The sequence below is a fragment of the Siphateles boraxobius genome, unplaced genomic scaffold (assembly GCF_051911475.1).
Source record: "Siphateles boraxobius isolate OS27281-9 unplaced genomic scaffold, OSU_SipBor_1 77, whole genome shotgun sequence".
Taxonomy (NCBI): Eukaryota; Metazoa; Chordata; class Actinopteri; order Cypriniformes; family Leuciscidae; genus Siphateles; species Siphateles boraxobius.
The window spans coordinates 22790001-22808845 of NW_027509205.1; the positions used below are offsets into that span (position 1 = coordinate 22790001).

Genomic DNA, 18845 nt, shown 5'->3' on the forward strand with positions numbered 1-18845 from the left:
GTTAATATATACAATTATTTATCAATATATTATATGTATTGTTAATATATACTATTATTTGTCAATATATTGTATTTATTGTTAATATATACTATTATTTATCAATATATTATACGTATTGTTAATATATACTATTATTCGTCAATATATTATATGTATTGTTAATATACTATTATTTATCAATATATTATATGTATTGTTAATATATACTATTATTTATCAATATATTATATGTATTGTTTATATAAACTATTTATCAATATATTATATGTATTGTTAATATATACTATTATTTATCAATATATTATATGTATTGTTAATATACACTATTATTTATCAATATATTATATGTAGTTAATATACACTATTATTTATCAATATATTATATGTATTGTTTATATATACTATTATTTATCAATATATTATATGTATTGTTAATATATACAATTATTTATCAATATATTATATGTATTGTTAATATATACTATTATTTGTCAATATATTGTATTTATTGTTAATATATACTATTATTTATCAATATATTATACGTATTGTTAATATATACTATTATTTGTCAATATATTATATGTATTGTTAATATACTATTATTTATCAATATATTATACGTATTGTTAATATATACTATTATTTATCAATATATTATATGTATTGTTAATATATACTATTATTTGTCAATATATTGTATTTATTGTTAATATATACTATTATTTATCAATATATTAAACGTATTGTTAATATATACTATTATTTATCAATATATTATACGTATTGTTTATATATACTATTATTTATCAATATATTATATGTATTGTTAATATATACTATTATTTGTCAATATATTGTATTTATTGTTAATATATACTATTATTTATCAATATATTATATGTATTGTTAATATACACTATTATTTATCAATATATTATATGTATTGTTAATATACACTATTATTTATCAATATATTATATGTATTGTTAATATATACAATTATTTATCAATATATTATATGTATTGTTAATATATACTATTATTTGTCAATATATTGTATTTATTGTTAATTTATACTATTATTTATCAATATATTATACGTATTGTTAATATATACTATTATTTGTCAATATATTATATGTATTGTTAATATACTATTATTTATCAATATATTATATGTATTGTTAATATATACTATTATTTATCAATATATTATATGTATTGTTAATATACACTATTATTTATCAATATATTATATGTATTGTTAATATATACCATTATTTATCAATATATTATATGTATTGTTAATATACACTATTATTTATCAATATATTATATGTATTGTTAATATATACCATTATTTATCAATATATTATATGTATTGTTAATATACACTATTATTTATCAATATATTATATGTATTGTTTATATATACTATTAGAGTTTTTATTAATATTTTGAATTAGCTTTTATTTTTATGTTTTTATTTTAATTTTAGTTTAAGTTTTACACTGCAAAAAATGCTTTTCTTAGCGAGTATTTTTGTCTTGTTTCCAGTCCAAATATAAAGAAATTCTTAAATCGAGCAGCATTTACTGGATAAGTCGAATGACAAAAGATATTATATCTTGTTTGAAACATGCAAAAATCATTTTGCTTGTTTTAAGCAAAAGTTCACTTAATTTTGATTTAAAAAAAAAAAATTTTTAGAAAACAAGATATAATTTCTTATGTCATTTTACTTCTCTAGTAAATGCTTCTTGATTTAAGATTTTTTTGATATTTGGACTGGAATGTTTATACTTAATTTTCATTAAAGTTTTTAAGTTTTTCATCAAATATTTATATTTTTATTTATTTCATCTCCATTTCAGTTGATGAAAATGAAGTTAACAATAACGCCGGATCAGTTACGGCGCGCAGCTCTTTAAAGCTCATAACAGACTGTAGTGATGATAGACCAGTAATAAATCATAAACTATCTCTAATAAAGCACTTCTCAACCTTTTGGCCTCATACAGGCAAAGGCATTATTTATGTATTTCTGCTGTAATTATGACAAATATTTATTTTTTTGCTTTGAATGTTGAAATATATCGGTGCACATCATTATTGTGTTAAACTCGTGTCCCTCATAATCTTGAATCAGAATAACTTCCTCTTCTGGGCGTCACATCATCATCACACATCACATCATCATCTGATGATGTGAACCTGTCACTCACATGAGATCAGCCAATAGCATCCAATCAACTCCCCACGGACAAAATCAAGCCCCGCCCACATGTGTTCTTGTTCAGAAGCGTTTCACTGGGATATACGGCACTAGAGAGAAGAAAAGACTAGCCTAACTTTCCTTTCATGACTACTTTAACTTAGAGTAGTGGTGTTAATGATTGTAATATATGAACTCAAAGTCATCCTTCCGGCCCCTTGTTGAGAACCACTAAATGCTCATGAGCTTTGAGTTCACTTGTTCTGTAATATAAGACAATAATATAAGTAGGTTTGTTTTATTTTATTACTTTCATATTTCTTATGCCATCTATCACTTCTGATCACAATTCATCTCTGTTGTTCTGCTCTTATGACCGTCATTTCTCTTCTCTCACGACCACTGTGTGTGTGTGTGTGTGTGTGTGTGTGTGTGTGAGGGCATGTTTAGTTATACTTTTGAGGACCAAATATACCCACAAGAATAGTAAAACTTGAGATTTCCTACTTTATGAGGACTTTTTGCTGGTCATCCCAAGGTAAATTGATTAATAAACATAGTAAAAAGTGTTTGTTTTTTTTAAATGTAAAAATGCTGAAAGTTCTGTGTGATGGGTAGGTTTAGGGGTGTGTGTGTGTGTGCGTGTGTGTGTGTGTGTGTGTGTGTGTGATGGGTAGGTTTAGGGGTGTGTGTGTGTGTGTGTGTGTGATGGGTAGGTTTAGGTGTGTGTGTGTGTGTGTGTGTGTGTGTGTGTGTGTGTGTGTGTGTGTGTGTGTGCTCACCATCCAGTGATAACCAGTCCAGCTGTGAGCTCGGTAAGGACGAGGCGTTGCGAGCGCGATACTCGAACAGCACAGATGAGGAGACGGTGATGGAGTCCATCAACACGTGCAGAGCGACGAGACCTGCTTTATGAGCTGCACACACATGCACACACGTGTACACACACACACACACACACACACACGCACGCGCACACGCACACACACACACACATACACGCACACACATACACGCACACACACACACACACACACGTGTACACACACACACACACACACACACACGCGCACACACACACAAACATACACACACACACATGCACACACACACGCACACAGACACGCAGGCACACACGCACACACACACACACACGCACACACACACACACACACACACGCACACACACACGTGTACACACACACACACACACACGCGGACGCACACACATACACGTACACACACGCATACACACAGACACGCAGGCACACACACGCACACACACACACGCAGGCACACACGCACGCACACACGCACACACAGGCACACACGCAGGCACACACGCGCACACACACACACACACACACGCACACACAAACATACACGCACACACACACACGCACACACAAACATACACGCACACACGCACACGCAGGCACACACACACACACGCAGGCACACACGCACACACACACACACACACACGCAGGCACACACACACACACACACACGCACACACAAACATACACGCACACACACACAGAGGAAACTGTGTATTAGTGTATACACCGCTTATTTTCAGCATTTAACCTGTTAACTGTCGACCCCCTTTTTGAGCACAGATCCTTTTATTACAGAAGTGAAAACACTTTAAAAAATGAAAGTGTAAAAAAATCATAGAAGCTTAAGTTTACTATAAAGCAAATGTACTGAACTAAACATTTTATTTTATTCAAAATATATATTTTGCTAAATAATTTGGCATTCAAATTGCTATAAAATCAAAGCCATAAAGCTGAAACTCGAAAAATTATAATATCGTGCAACAGTTCATGTATTTCAGTAGTTCAAATTAAAAGGTGAAACTCATTTATTTAGTATATAACTATATTTCTGCCGACATTTCTGTAAAATCCTTTTTTATTGATTTCATGTAATATTCTAATTTTCTGATTTTGAATTTGGTGTTTTCATAAGCTGTAAGCCATAATCATCAAATTTGTGCGTAGATGATGTAAATGTAGACGTAGATGTAGATCTAGATGTAGATTAGATGTAGATTAGATGTACATGATGTAAATGTAGATGTAGATGTAGATGTAGATGTAGATCTAGATGTAGATTAGATGTAGATGTAGATTAGATGTAGATGATGTAGACGTAGATGTAGATCTAGATGTAGATTAGATGTAGATGTAGATTAGATGTAGATTAGATGTAGATGATGTAAATGTAGATGTAGATTAGATGTAGATGATGTAAATGTAGTTCTAGATGTAGATGTAGATGTAGACCTAGATGTAGATTAGATGTACATGATGTAAATGTAGATGTAGATGTAGATCTAGATGTAGATTAGATGTAGATTAGATGTAGATGATGTAAATGTAGATCTAGATGTAAAAGTAGATGTAGATCTAGATGTAGATGTAGATTAGATGACAATATAGATTAGATGTAGACGAAGATGCAGATGTAGATTAGATGTAGACTAGATGTAGATGATGTAAATGTAGTTCTAGATGTAGATGTAGATGTAGACCTAGATGTAGATTAGATGTACATGATGTAAATGTAGATGTAGATCTAGATGTAGATTAGATGTAGATTAGATGTAGATGATGTAAATGTAGATCTAGATGTAAATGTAGATGTAGATCTAGATGTAGATGTAGATTAGATGACGATATAGATTAGATGTAGACGAAGATGCAGATGTAGATTAGATGTAGATTAGACGAAGATGCAGATTAGATGTAGATTAGACGAAGATGCAGATGTAGATTAGATGAAGATGTAGATGTAGATTAGATGTAGGTGTAGATGTAGATTAGATGATGTAGATGTAGATGTTTCTGCAGTGACACTCCTGTGTTTCTCAGACTGAAGGTGTGAACGCCCCCATCTGGCTCACCAGGACAATAGCAGCGCAGGACTCCCGGCTGAATCAGAGAGGCAGGAACACGACTCTGATCGAACACACACGAGTATCTGCTGTCCGTCTCCGACCACGGGCCTGTGATCAGCACCTTCACTCCTCCCTGAAACAGGGTTATCATAGTTAACTGAGACTGAAATAACATATCAAAAACATAAACCGGTTTCATTTCAGCTACAGTTCTTGTTTTCATTTAGTTTAACTTGATGTACTAACTAAAACTGAAATAAAAAATCTAAACATTCTTAAATCAAGATACAAATTACTTAAAATATGAAGTCTTGTTTTCTGAAAAGTGTTTTCAGAAACATCTACATCATCTAATCTACATCTACACCTACATCTTTGTCTACATCTAATCTACATCTATATCTTCATCTAATCTACATCTAATCTACATCTGCATCTTCGTCTACATCTAATCTACATCTATATCTTCATCTAATCTACATCTAATCTACATCTGCATCTTCGTCTACATCTAATCTACATCTATATCTTCATCTAATCTACATCTAATCTACATCTTCGTCTACATCTAATCTACATATAATCTACATCTAGATCTACATCTACATTTACATCATCTACATCTAATCTACATCTAGATCTACATTTACATCATCTACATCTAATCTACATCATCTACATCTAATCTACATCTAGATCTACATCTACATCTACATTTACATCATCTACATCTAATCAAAATTAAGTGACAAAACTTAAAACGATAAAAATATCTGCTAATGTATTTTTCTGACCTCACTGGCAGATATTTGTTCTTATTTTAAGCATAAAAAGTGTTGCTCTTCACTTTGATGCATTTTTCACTTATCTTATGTCATTTTGATTCTCAAGTATCAGTGCTGGGCAACGATAAATCGCGATTAATCACATCCAAAATAAAAGATTGTGTTTGCCAAAAGTTTGCACAAATGCAGGCATATATATAGATTATACATAAATATATACACAGTATATACATGCAAGTATTTCTTAATATATACATGCATGTGTGTGTATTTATATATACAAAATAATTATACACAGGACAAACACATTTATTATGTAAACACAAACTTTTCTTTTGGATGCGATTAATCGTTGCCCAGCACTAATATATATATATATATTTCTAAAATAACAATGGCGTTACATAAACAAAACATGAGCAGAAACACATTTTATAAGTACATCAGGCAAAAAATACTTTTCTTACTTAGTATTTTTGTCTTGTTTACAGCCCAAATATCTAAAAATTCTTAAATCGAGATGCATTTACTAGATGAGTAAAATGAGATAAGATATTATGTCCTGTTTTCCGGGGGAATTAATCAAAATTAAGTGAGTTGATGCTTAAAAAAAGCAAAATTATCTGCCAATGGGGTGAGAAATATAATCATAATTCAAACAGAAACAACATTATTTTTCTCTCCCAATTGGCAGATAATTTAGCTTGTTTTAAGCAAAAACTCACTTAATTTTTATTCATTTCCCCAGAAAACAAGAAAAATGCTTAACCTTCAGAAAATAGTAATCGTTCACCTCACGGAGTTTGTTTGTGCAGTTATTTTAAAGGAAATTCGCAACCAATTTCCACTGATTAAAGAAGCGACGTAAAAGACTCATACCTCCGGGTAGGACCACTCCGGTGAGAAGTCGGTGATGTTGGCCAAGCGCTGGGATTCCTCCGGCGCGCCACCTGACGCGAGCGAGTGTGTGTGTGTGAGGAGCGGGAAGGGCAGGAACGAGGTGGATGGCGTCGGCTGGGGCGGGACCATGTACCTGATGGGGTAAATGGGCGGAGTCGGGGCGGGAGCGTGGCTTACGGCCTCCTCTGTGATCAGCTCAGATATTAAGTCAGGGAAGGTGGAGTCAAACGTAAGCCCCGCCTCCTCGCCGTCTATATGGGCGCAGTGGGTGGTGTCCATGGGCGTCACTTCTGAATCATAATGAGTGGGCGGAGACTGCTCCTCTTTAACCTGTATGGGCGTCACGTTTGTGGGTGTGGCTTGGGGCGGAGTCAGATTCTGTGGTTGAATGCACATGGAGTGTGTTGTTAAAAGACAGGATTGCACTTGAAGCTCTGACTGCATAAGCTCCACCTTTTCTCCTTCTTGAAGCTGATTGGTCGGCAGCACTTCGAGGGAGGTGGTTGTGTTAGCGGCTGCCAGTTGGTTGTTGACGTGTTGGGAAGGAGAGAGCTGATTGGTTAATAGATGAGTGGGCGTGGCTTGAGCATTGAATCCGTTGGGAGGAGCTCTGCCGTTTGTGGGCGGGACTGAAAGTGAGGGACTCAACGAATCAAGCCCTAATGATGTCTCGAGATACATTGGGAGCAGCGCAGGAGTAGTTCGCGTCGGAGAGAGCGAAAATGAAAAAGAGGCGGGACTGGAGGCGGGACGACCAGGAATACTCTTCCTCTCCGTCTCAGAGGAGAGGGAAGAGAGAGACGACGGGGGAGAAGTGGGAGAGAGAGAGAGAGCGAGAGAAGGAGGCTGAGGAGATGTGGGAGGGGGCGGAGATGGGGAGGAAGAGGCGGAGATGGAGGCGGGGCCTCCGTACGTCTGGCCCTGTTTGGGGCTGTTGAGGAACGAATCGGGGTCGAACGGAAGAAGCGAGGGCGAAGGGGATGACGGGTGGAGGAGCGTCCCGGGTGCTTCTGGGATAATGCGATCGGTCAGCAGCAGTCCTCCAATCACAGGGCTGGGAAGTAGAGTGAGTGACAGTGTGGCCACGCCCTGATTCGGCGGGATGGGGCTCGGTGGGGAGGTGGAGCTTGGCGGAGAGGGCGTGTCTTGTTTAGGCGGGACAGGAGATAAAACTAGGTGTCCACCGGCACGAGTGAGTGACAGTCGGGTCTCGCCGTTTGGCTCCTCCCCACATCCACGGCCTACCGGCGCCGCCGTCGTCATCACGATTACCGCGTTCTGCGGCAGCGCCACCGTTGCTAATCCACGCTGGGAACCATTTCCGTTGCTCAACGCGATTGTCGCCGCCCGCTGCGTTTGTGGCGGACTCGAAGACGACGAGGAAGAGGCGGAGCATGGGGAAGCCACGCCCACAATGTCCTCGATCCGGTCTTCAGGCGGCTGCTTTCTCTCTGAAGGCGCGACAGCAACTAACGCATCGCCTGGTCCCGCCTCTCGCCCAACCTCTGCTCCTGAGCCCTCATTGGCCAGATTCTGCAGCTCCGTGAGGGCGGGGTAAGGGGTGGGCAGTTTGGGGGAAATGATGCGATGTTTTGTGCTGTTGCAGCGATGAGGAATGTTGGATCCGGGAGATGCTGTAGAAAACATCAGTGGAAGATCAATAAAACTATTGTTCAAAAGTATAGCGTCGGTGAAATTAATGTTAATGTTTTTTGAAAGATTTTATCAAAAGTCAAAAATACAGTAAAAACAGTAATATTGTGAAACATTATTACTGTTTAACATAACAGCCTTCTTATTTAATATATTAAAATTTATTTCATTTAAGCTTCAAATACCTTGGAAACATTTTCTCTAATATGTACAACTCAGAAGTTTTATTTATTAGCTCTAATGTGTGAAGTTATGGAGTATGTTTAACTACTATGAGGAATGCATGACATAAACGGGCATACGTTTATGTCTGCATCTATTTGAGTCATAGTTTACATTTTAACCTTTTGTAATTTTTTGAATTTTTATTAATTTAAATGTCTATATAATTTTTATCAATTTTATTTCAGTTTTAATTATTTTCACACAATATTGTACCTCATTTCATTTTTATTTCAGTTAAAATTAACATAATTGAGTGTTATTGATTAACATAAATCTGTGCAAAAAAGTTTTTAGAAGTTCTGTCAAATCGATCAATCGCGATAAATCACATCTAACATTAAAATTTGTAAATATATATACTGTATATACAGTTCATCTGGAAAGTATTCACAGCGCTTCACTTTTTCCACATTTTGTTATGTTACAGCCTTATTGAAAAAACGGATTTATTAATTTCCTAAAAATGCTACAAGCAATACCCCATAATGGCAGCAATACCTGCCACAAGGTGGCGCTGTTTTCCACACTTGATGCTTCAAATGTTTTCCCTGAACAATCAGGGGAAAGCCTTCATTTGCCCATCCCTACCACTGTGTTCATTGGGACCTTCAATGCCACAGAAATGTTTCTGTGTGCCTTTCCACATCATGTCCGATCCACTGAATTCACCACAGGTGGAAACCAGTCCAGCTGTAGAAACATCTCAAGGATGATCAGTGGAAACTGGAGGCACCTGAGCTCAATTTTGACTGTCATGGCAAAGGCTGTGGATACTTATGTACATGGGATTTTTTTCGTTTTTTATTTGTTAATAAATTAGCAAATTTTTAGACAAACTTCTTACACGTTGTCATTATGGGGTATAAATTAAGGGGTGGTGATGGCGCAGTGGATAAGACACATGCCTTTGGTGTGAGAGACCCGGGTTCGAATCCATTGTGAGACACCAATGTGTCCCTGAGCAAGACACTTAACCCCTAGTTGCTCCAGAGGCGTGCGACCTCTGACATATATAGCAATTGTAAGTCGCTTTGGATAAAGGCGTCAGCTAAATGAATAAATGTAAATGTAAATAATTAATTTAATCCATTTTGGAATAAGGCTGTAACATAACAAAATGTGGAAAAAGTGAATACTTAATATATATATATATATATATACAATTGAAACTCGAAAAATTAGAATATCGTTATGGCTTACAGCTTATGAAATCCCCCAAATTCAAAACATCAGAAAATTTGAATATTACATGAAATCAATAAAAAAAAAAAGTATTTTAAATACAGAAATGTCAGCCCTCTGAAAAGTATAATCATGCATCTGTATATAGTTATATATACTAAATGTATTAGTTTCCTCTTTTAATTTGAATTACTGAAATACATGGACTGTTGCACAATATTCTAATTTTTCGACTTTCACCTGTATATATATATATATATATATATATATTCACACACACACACACATATATTATATATTTACAAACTTTTAATGTTAGATGCGATTAATCAATTTCACAGCACTAGTTTTTAGCATAAAGTATTTCTCCATAAGCAGTTATCAATGATGACCTCCTGTGGTCACATGACAAAAAAATATATAGTTTACTCAGAAAAGCTAAATAAACATACTAAAATGTTTGATTAAAAATGTAAAAATGCAAGCAGTTTTCTGTGGGGGATATGAGCTAGAGAACATCATTAGATGAGAATAAAAAGCAGGAGGAGTGTGTTGAGTTGTGTGTCGGGTGACAGGAGTGTGTGTGTTACCGCAGAGGCAGGTGTGTGTTCGTGGCTGTGGTTTGGTCTGTTGTGTTTCTAGGATCTGTTGCACCATCTGCTCCACAGAGAGATCGACGGCACCGTTGCCTCCACAAGACCATTTCAAACTGTGGACTAAACAAACACACACAGATATATAATATTAAAATAACTGTTTTCTATGTGAAAATACAGTAAAGTGTAATTTATTCCTGTGATCAAAGCTGAATTTTCAGCATCATTACTCCAGTCTTCAGTGTCACATGATCCTTCAGAAATCAGTATAATATGATGATTTGATGCAAGAAGGGTTTATTATTATTAATTTTGGGAAAGTCCCGCCCCGTTCCATAACCGCCAGTTTCAACATACTACTAACTAACTCCACCAGGCCCCGCCCCTTTATTCTGCATATGAATCATTAGAATGAGGAATATTGTGACGTGTTCGTTCCCGGAAGAAACTCAAGATACAATGGAGGCGTTTTAGAGTTCAGAAACTCTGACACTGATATAGAGAAGAACTTACTTTTTCATGCTCAAACAGCAACATTACACACTAAAGATGGAAAAAGTGTAATAAAGTATAATAGGTCCTCTTATATATTTCGAATTAGTTTTTATTTTCATTTTAGTTGGTTTTAGTCATTTTGTAGTGTGCTTTTGCCATTGTATTCAGATCTATGATGATTTACTTATTGATCAGGCCTGTGATTGGTCAATCTCTCATTGATCAGGCGTGTGATTGGTCAATCTCTCATGGATCAGGCGTATGATTGGTCGATCGCTCATTGATCAGGCGTGTGATTGGTCGATCGCTCATTGATCAGGCGTGTGATTGGTCGATCGCTCATTGATCAGGCGTGTGATTGGTCACTCACACATTGGTTTGAGTTGCGACAGCAGTTCGTCTCGGCTCCAGCGCAGACTGTCCCGCCGGTCGGTCAGAGCACAGGACACTGGACCACACGACTTCACACTGTCCTCCAGCGACGGCACGTTAAGATAGTGCACTAGCACGATGTCTGGGTTCTGCAAACACACACACACACACACACATACACACACACACACACACACACACACACACACACACACACACACACACACACACACACACACACACACACACACACACACACACACACACACACACAAACACACACACACACACACACACACAGTTAATTTTATAATTCAGAATTCTCTAGCAGTATTCTCCCTGTTTACTTGTAACTTTATTATTTGTATTGTATGGTATTCTTTTATTTTTTATTCACTGTAAATATGTAATGTGTATAAAATATGTGTAATTATTAAAATATGTCATTACAACAGTTCCTTCTTTTATATGCATTCATCCTGGCTTCTAATTGGACAGATGTGTGGCACACACTCCAGATCACACACTCCTGATCACACACCCCAGATCACACACCCCTGATCACACACTCCTGATCACACACTCCTGATCACACACCCCTGACCACACACCCCTGATCACACACTCCAGATCACACACCTCAGATCACACACCTCAGATCACACACTCCTGATCACACACTCCTGATCACACACTCCAGATCACACACCTCAGATCACACACCTCAGATCACACACCCCTGATCACACACCCCAGATCACACACCCCTGATCACACACCCCTGATCACACACTCCTGATCACACACTCCTGATCACACACCCCTGACCACACACCCCTGATCACACACTCCAGATCACACACTCCTGATCACACACCCCAGATCACACACCCCTGATCACACACTCCTGATCACACACCCCAGATCACACACCCCTGATCACACACTCCTGATCACACACTCCTGATCACACACCCCTGACCACACACCCCTGATCACACACTCCAGATCACACACCTCAGATCACACACCTCAGATCACACACCCCTGATCACACACTCCTGATCACACACTCCAGATCACACACCTCAGATCACAAACCTCAGATCACACACCCCTGATCACACACTCCAGATCACACACCCCTGATCACACACTCCAGATCACACACTCCAGATCACACACTCCAGATCACACACTCCTGATCACACACTCCAGATCACACACCTCAGATCACACACCTCAGATCACACACCCCTGATCACACACCTCAGATCACACACCCCTGATCACACACCCCTGATCACACACTCCAGATCACACACTCCAGATCACACACTCCAGATCACACACTCCAGATCACACACTCCAGATCACACACTCCTGATCACACACTCCAGATCACACACCTCAGATCACACACCTCAGATCACACACCCCTGATCACACACTCCAGATCACACCCCCCTGATCACACACTCCAGATCACACACTCCAGATCACACACTCCAGATCACACACTCCTGATCACACACTCCAGATCACACACCTCAGATCACACACCTCAGATCACACACCCCTGATCACACACCTCAGATCACACACCCCTGATCACACACCCCTGATCACACACCCCTGATCACACACTCCAGATCACACACTCCAGATCACACACTCCAGATCACACACTCCTGATCACACACTCCATATCACACACTCCTGATCACACACTCCTAATCACACACTCCAGATCACACACTCCAGATCACACACTCCTGATCACACACTCCAGATATCACACTCCAGATCACACACTCCAGATCAGACACTCCTGATCACACACTCCATATCACACACTCCTGATCACACACTCCAGATCACACACTCCAGATCACACACTCCTGATCACACACTCCTGATCACACACTCCTGATCACACACTCCTGATCACACACTCCTGATCACACACTCCTGATCACACACTCCTGATCACACACTCCTGATCAAACACTCCAGATCACACACTCCAGATCACACACCCCAGATCACACACCCCAGATCACACACCCCTGATCACACACCCCTGATCACACACCCCTGATCACACACTCCTGATCACACACTCCAGATCACACACTCCAGATCACACACTCCTGATCAAACACTCCAGATCACACACTCCAGATCACACACCCCAGATCACACACCCCAGATCACACACCCCAGATCACACACCCCTGGTCACACACCCCAGATCACACACCCCTGATCACACACCCCTGATCACACACTCCAGATCACACACTCGAGATCACACACTCCAGATCACACACTCCAGATCACACACTCCAGATCACACACTCCAGATCACACACTCCTGATCACACACTCCTGCCTGATCACACACTCCAGATCACACACTCCTGATCACACACTCCTGATCAAACACTCCAGATCACACACTCCAGATCACACACTCCAGATCACACACTCCTGATCACACACTCCAGATCACACACCCCTGATCACACACCCCTGATCACACACCCCTGATCACACACTCCAGATCACACACTCCTGATCACACACTCCTGATCAAACACTCCAGATCACACACTCCAGATCACACACTCCAGATCACACACTCCTGATCACACACTCCTGATCACACACTCCTGATCACACACTCCTGATCACACACTCCAGATCACACACTCCTGATCACACACTCCTGATCACACACTCCAGATCACACACTCCAGATCACACACTCCAGATCACACACTCCAGATCACACACTCCAGATCACACACTCCAGATCACACACTCCTGATCACACACTCCTGATCACACACTCCAGATCACACACTCCAGATCACACACTCCAGATCACACACTCCATATCACACACTCCAGATCACACACTCCATATCACACACTCCTGATCACACACTCCTACCTGATCACACACTCCTGCCTGATCACACACTCCTGATCACACACTCCTGATCAAACACTCCAGATCACACACTCCAGATCACACACTCCAGATCACACACTCCTGATCACACACTCCTGATCACACACTCCAGATCACACACCCCAGATCACACACCCCTGATCACACACTCCAGATCACACACTCCTGATCACACACTCCTGATCACACACTCCTGATCACACACTCCAGATCACACACTCCAGATCACACACTCCAGATCACACACTCCTGATCACACACTCCAGATCACACACTCCAGATCACACACCCCTGATCACACACCCCTGATCACACACTCCAGATCACACACTCCAGATCACACACTCCAGGATATGAGAGGATAGTAAATCAAGGAAATAAAATAATGGGGATGAAGCAGATGACCATGGCTCAGTTATATCAGAGACAGGCTTTGGGTAAAGCACAGAACATTCTGTCAGAAGTTTCTCACCCCCTGTATCATGAGTTCAATCTTCTTCCGTCTGGTAGTAGGTATAGAATGCCGCTTAGTAAAACGAATCGTTTTAAAAATTCATTTGTTCCATCAGTTGTAAAGTTTTTAAACTCTATGTAAATGTATTTATTTGTGAATGTGTATGACAGTGTTTTTATGTGTATGCCTGTTTTGCTTCAACCAAATTGCCTTCGGGAAATGAATAAAGATGAACTGAACTGAACTGAACAGATCACACACTCCAGATCACACACTCCTGATCACACACTCCAGATCACACACTCCTGATCACACACTCCTGATCACACACTCCTGATCACACACTCCAGATCACACACTCCAGATCACACACTCCAGATCACACACTCCAGATCACACACTCCTGATCACACACTCCTGATCACACACTCCAGATCACACACTCCAGATCACACACCCCAGATCACACACCCCAGATCACACACTCCTGATCACACACTCCAGATCACACACTCCAGATCACACACTCCAGATCACACACTCCTGATCACACACTCCAGATCACACACTCCTGATCACACACTCCTGATCACACACTCCAGATCACACACTCCTGATCACACACTCCAGATCACACACTCCAGATCACACACTCCAGATCACACACTCCAGATCACACACTCCTGATCACACACTCCTGATCACACACTCCAGATCACACACTCCAGATCACACACCCCAGATCACACACCCCAGATCACACACTCCTGATCACACACTCCAGATCACACACTCCAGATGACACACTCCTGATCACACACTCCAGATCACACACTCCTGATCACACACTCTAGATCACACACTCCTGATCACACACTCCTGATCACACACTCCTGATCACACACTCCAGATCACACACTCCAGATCACACACTCCTGATCACACACTCCTGATCACACACTCCAGATCACACACTCCAGATCACACACCCCAGATCACACACTCCAGATCACACACTCCTGATCACACACTCCAGATCACACACTCCAGATCACACACTCCAGATCACACACTCCAGATCACACACCCCAGATCACACACTCCAGATCACACACCCCTGATCACACACTCCAGATCACACACTCCAGATCACACACTCCAGATCACACACTCCAGATCACACACTCCAGATCACACACTCCAGATCACACACTCCAGATCACACACCCCAGATCACACACTCCAGATCACACACCCCTGATCACACACTCCAGATCACACACTCCAGATCACACACTCCAGATCACACACTCCAGATCACACACTCCAGATCACACACTCCAGATCACACACTCCAGATCACACACCCCAGATCACACACTCCAGATCACACACTCCAGATCACACACTCCAGATCACACACTCCAGATCACACACCCCAGATCACACACTCCAGATCACACACTCCTGATCACACACTCCTGATCACTAACCTGCAGCAGCCAATAGCATCTCCTGTGGAATGTTGGGACGATGGAGGAATGAACATAACAACCGTAAAGACACTGCGGCAGAGACAGAAATGTGTGAGCTGTATATCCTCACATATCACAAATCAGTTTAACAATATTACTGTATTTTGTGAACATTTCAAATCTCAAATACACACTGCCGTACAAAAGTTTGGGATTAGTAAGATTATGTTTTTAAAAGAAGTCTCTTCTACTCATCAAGACTGCATTTATTTGATTAAAAATACAACAACAACAAAAAACTGTTATATTGTGAAAATTTAAAATAACTGTGTTCTATGTGAATATATAGTAAAGTGTAATTTATTCCTGTGATCAAAGCTGAATTTTCAGCATCATTACTCCATTTAGTGTCACATGATCCTTCAGAAATCAGTATAATATGATGATTTGATGCTCAAGAAACATTTATGATTATTATCAGTTGAAAACAGTTATTTACATTTTTATTACAGGATTCTTTGATGAACAGAAAGTTCAAAAGAACAGCATTTATCTGAAATAGAATATTTTGTAACGTTATAAATGTCTTTACTGTCACTTTTGATCATTTTAATTTATCCTTGATGAATAGAAGTATTTAGTTATTTTATTTCTTTCGCCCAAAAAATAAAATACAAATTCTTACTGACCCCAAACTATTGAACAGTAGTGTTCAATGTAACAAAAGCTTCTATTCTTTTGAGCTTTCTATCAATCAAAAATCCTGAAATAAAAATGTAAATAACTGTTTTCAACACTGATAATAATCATAAATGTTTCTTGAGCATCAAATCATCATATTATACTGATTTCTGAAGGATCATGTGACACTGAAGACTGGAGTAATGATCCTGAAAATTCATCTTTGATCACAGGAATAAATTACACTTTAAAATATATTACAAATCGAAAACCATTATTTTAAATTGTAATAATATTTCAAAATATTACTGTTTTGTGTGTGTGTTTTAATCAAATAAATGCAGCCTTGGTGAGCAGAAGAGACTTCTAAAAACATAAAAACTCTCACCGATCTCAAACTTTTGAAGGGCAGTGTAAAATCAGAGTCTGAATGCACACGCGTGTGTCGAGCTCAAGGTGGCGCTCTCACCTCCATGCCCTGAACCTTCAGTTTCATGTGATCCTCTCTCGTCGTCTTTCCGTCTTTTCTCTTCTTCCAGCAATATCCATCTTTCCGGTATTTTACCTTCTTGCGATTATACAGGATGATTGAACCGTTCTGTGGCCTGAACACACACACACACACACACACACACACAAAACATCTATTTCAGTCACAAACGCGATGGATATATTTGAGTCAAAATACAATTCTATTAATTCTATATTCACTAGAGTAATACAGGCAACTAAAACACTGGCATGACAGACACACAATTGTCATGATTGTTTGACCACTCACACATAGCCAACTATTTCCTTATGAAGGATATTAATAAGGAATATAATGACAGTCTTATACATATTCATTTCAGATTGAATGTTTTATTTCTATAACTGTTACCTATGTCAGGTGTGTATTTAGACATGTTCTCAGTATCGACATTAAAGATTGAGTTTGTTGTTTTTAAAACTTCTACTGTTGACATTTTTCACAGGTCAAAACATTTACTTTTCTTACACAGCAAACAAAATTATTTTATTATTCAGTATTTTTGTCTTGTTTTCCGGAACAAATATCTAAATATTCTTAAATCAAGTCTTGTTTAATGATTTAAAAATATAAATAAATTAAATGAGTTCCATGCACTAAAATACAGTGCATTCATTTCAATAAAAAAAAATCCAAAATTACATAAGATATGTTTTGTTTAATGAAACACTGATAAACATTAGGTTTATAATGTTTATATTAGGTTTTAATAAACGTAAAAAAAAATCTGCCAGTGGGATCAAGAAAATACATTTAATTTAAATAGAAAACAAGTTTTTCTGCCCCCATTGGCAGATTTTTTTTCTTGTTTTAAGCACAAAATGTTTATCAGTTTTTCATTAAACAAGACATATCTTATGTTATTTTGAATTTTTATTAATTGAAATAAATACTCTTCATTGTATTTTAGTTCAATTATATTTTTTATTTAATATTTTGTATTTTTACAGTACTCAATTATATTTATGTAGTAGTTTATAATCCATTTATTCACCAATTAAATTTCCAGCTTAAATCGTCATAAATCTTGAATGTTTTGGAGCACAGACTGAAGTTTGGTCTGTTTTTAAAGACAGCACTTGGCAGATTATAAGTGGAATTTTTTTTGTTTTTTTAAAGTGAACTTAAAAAATGTTTACGTTTATTTTTATGAAAATGCACAAAAATATATTTTTATTTGAAATATAATTTTTTTCATAAACATATTTTACTCTAAAACTGTGAGAAAATCAAAGCCATTAATCTAAACAAGTTGTGCTCCAAATTTGAGGTTGATATCTAAAAAAAAAAAATAAGTGTGATGAAATTTTTTAGGACCATTTAACCTTTTCGAAACATGTCCATGATTTGTGTGTGTGTGTGTGTGTGTGTATGTTCACATAGCAA

The 18845-nt window shown here is 38.3% G+C and overlaps 1 protein-coding gene across 2 annotated transcripts in view; it reads right to left on the reverse strand.

Annotated features, from left to right (window-relative positions):
- The window catches only part of camta2 (calmodulin binding transcription activator 2), a 49251-nt gene that overhangs the window by 22076 nt on the left and 8330 nt on the right, over window positions 1–18845 (reverse strand). For both annotated transcript variants that reach the window (XM_077218744.1, XM_077218743.1), the window contains exons 5-11: window positions 17397–17532; window positions 16265–16336; window positions 11336–11486; window positions 10465–10590; window positions 6794–8448; window positions 5136–5262; window positions 3004–3138 (exon numbers count right to left, since the gene is read on the reverse strand). In XM_077218744.1, the coding sequence (XP_077074859.1) occupies window positions 3004–3138; window positions 5136–5262; window positions 6794–8448; window positions 10465–10590; window positions 11336–11486; window positions 16265–16336; window positions 17397–17532 (2402 nt within the window). The remainder of the gene's footprint in view (window positions 1–3003; window positions 3139–5135; window positions 5263–6793; window positions 8449–10464; window positions 10591–11335; window positions 11487–16264; window positions 16337–17396; window positions 17533–18845) is intronic.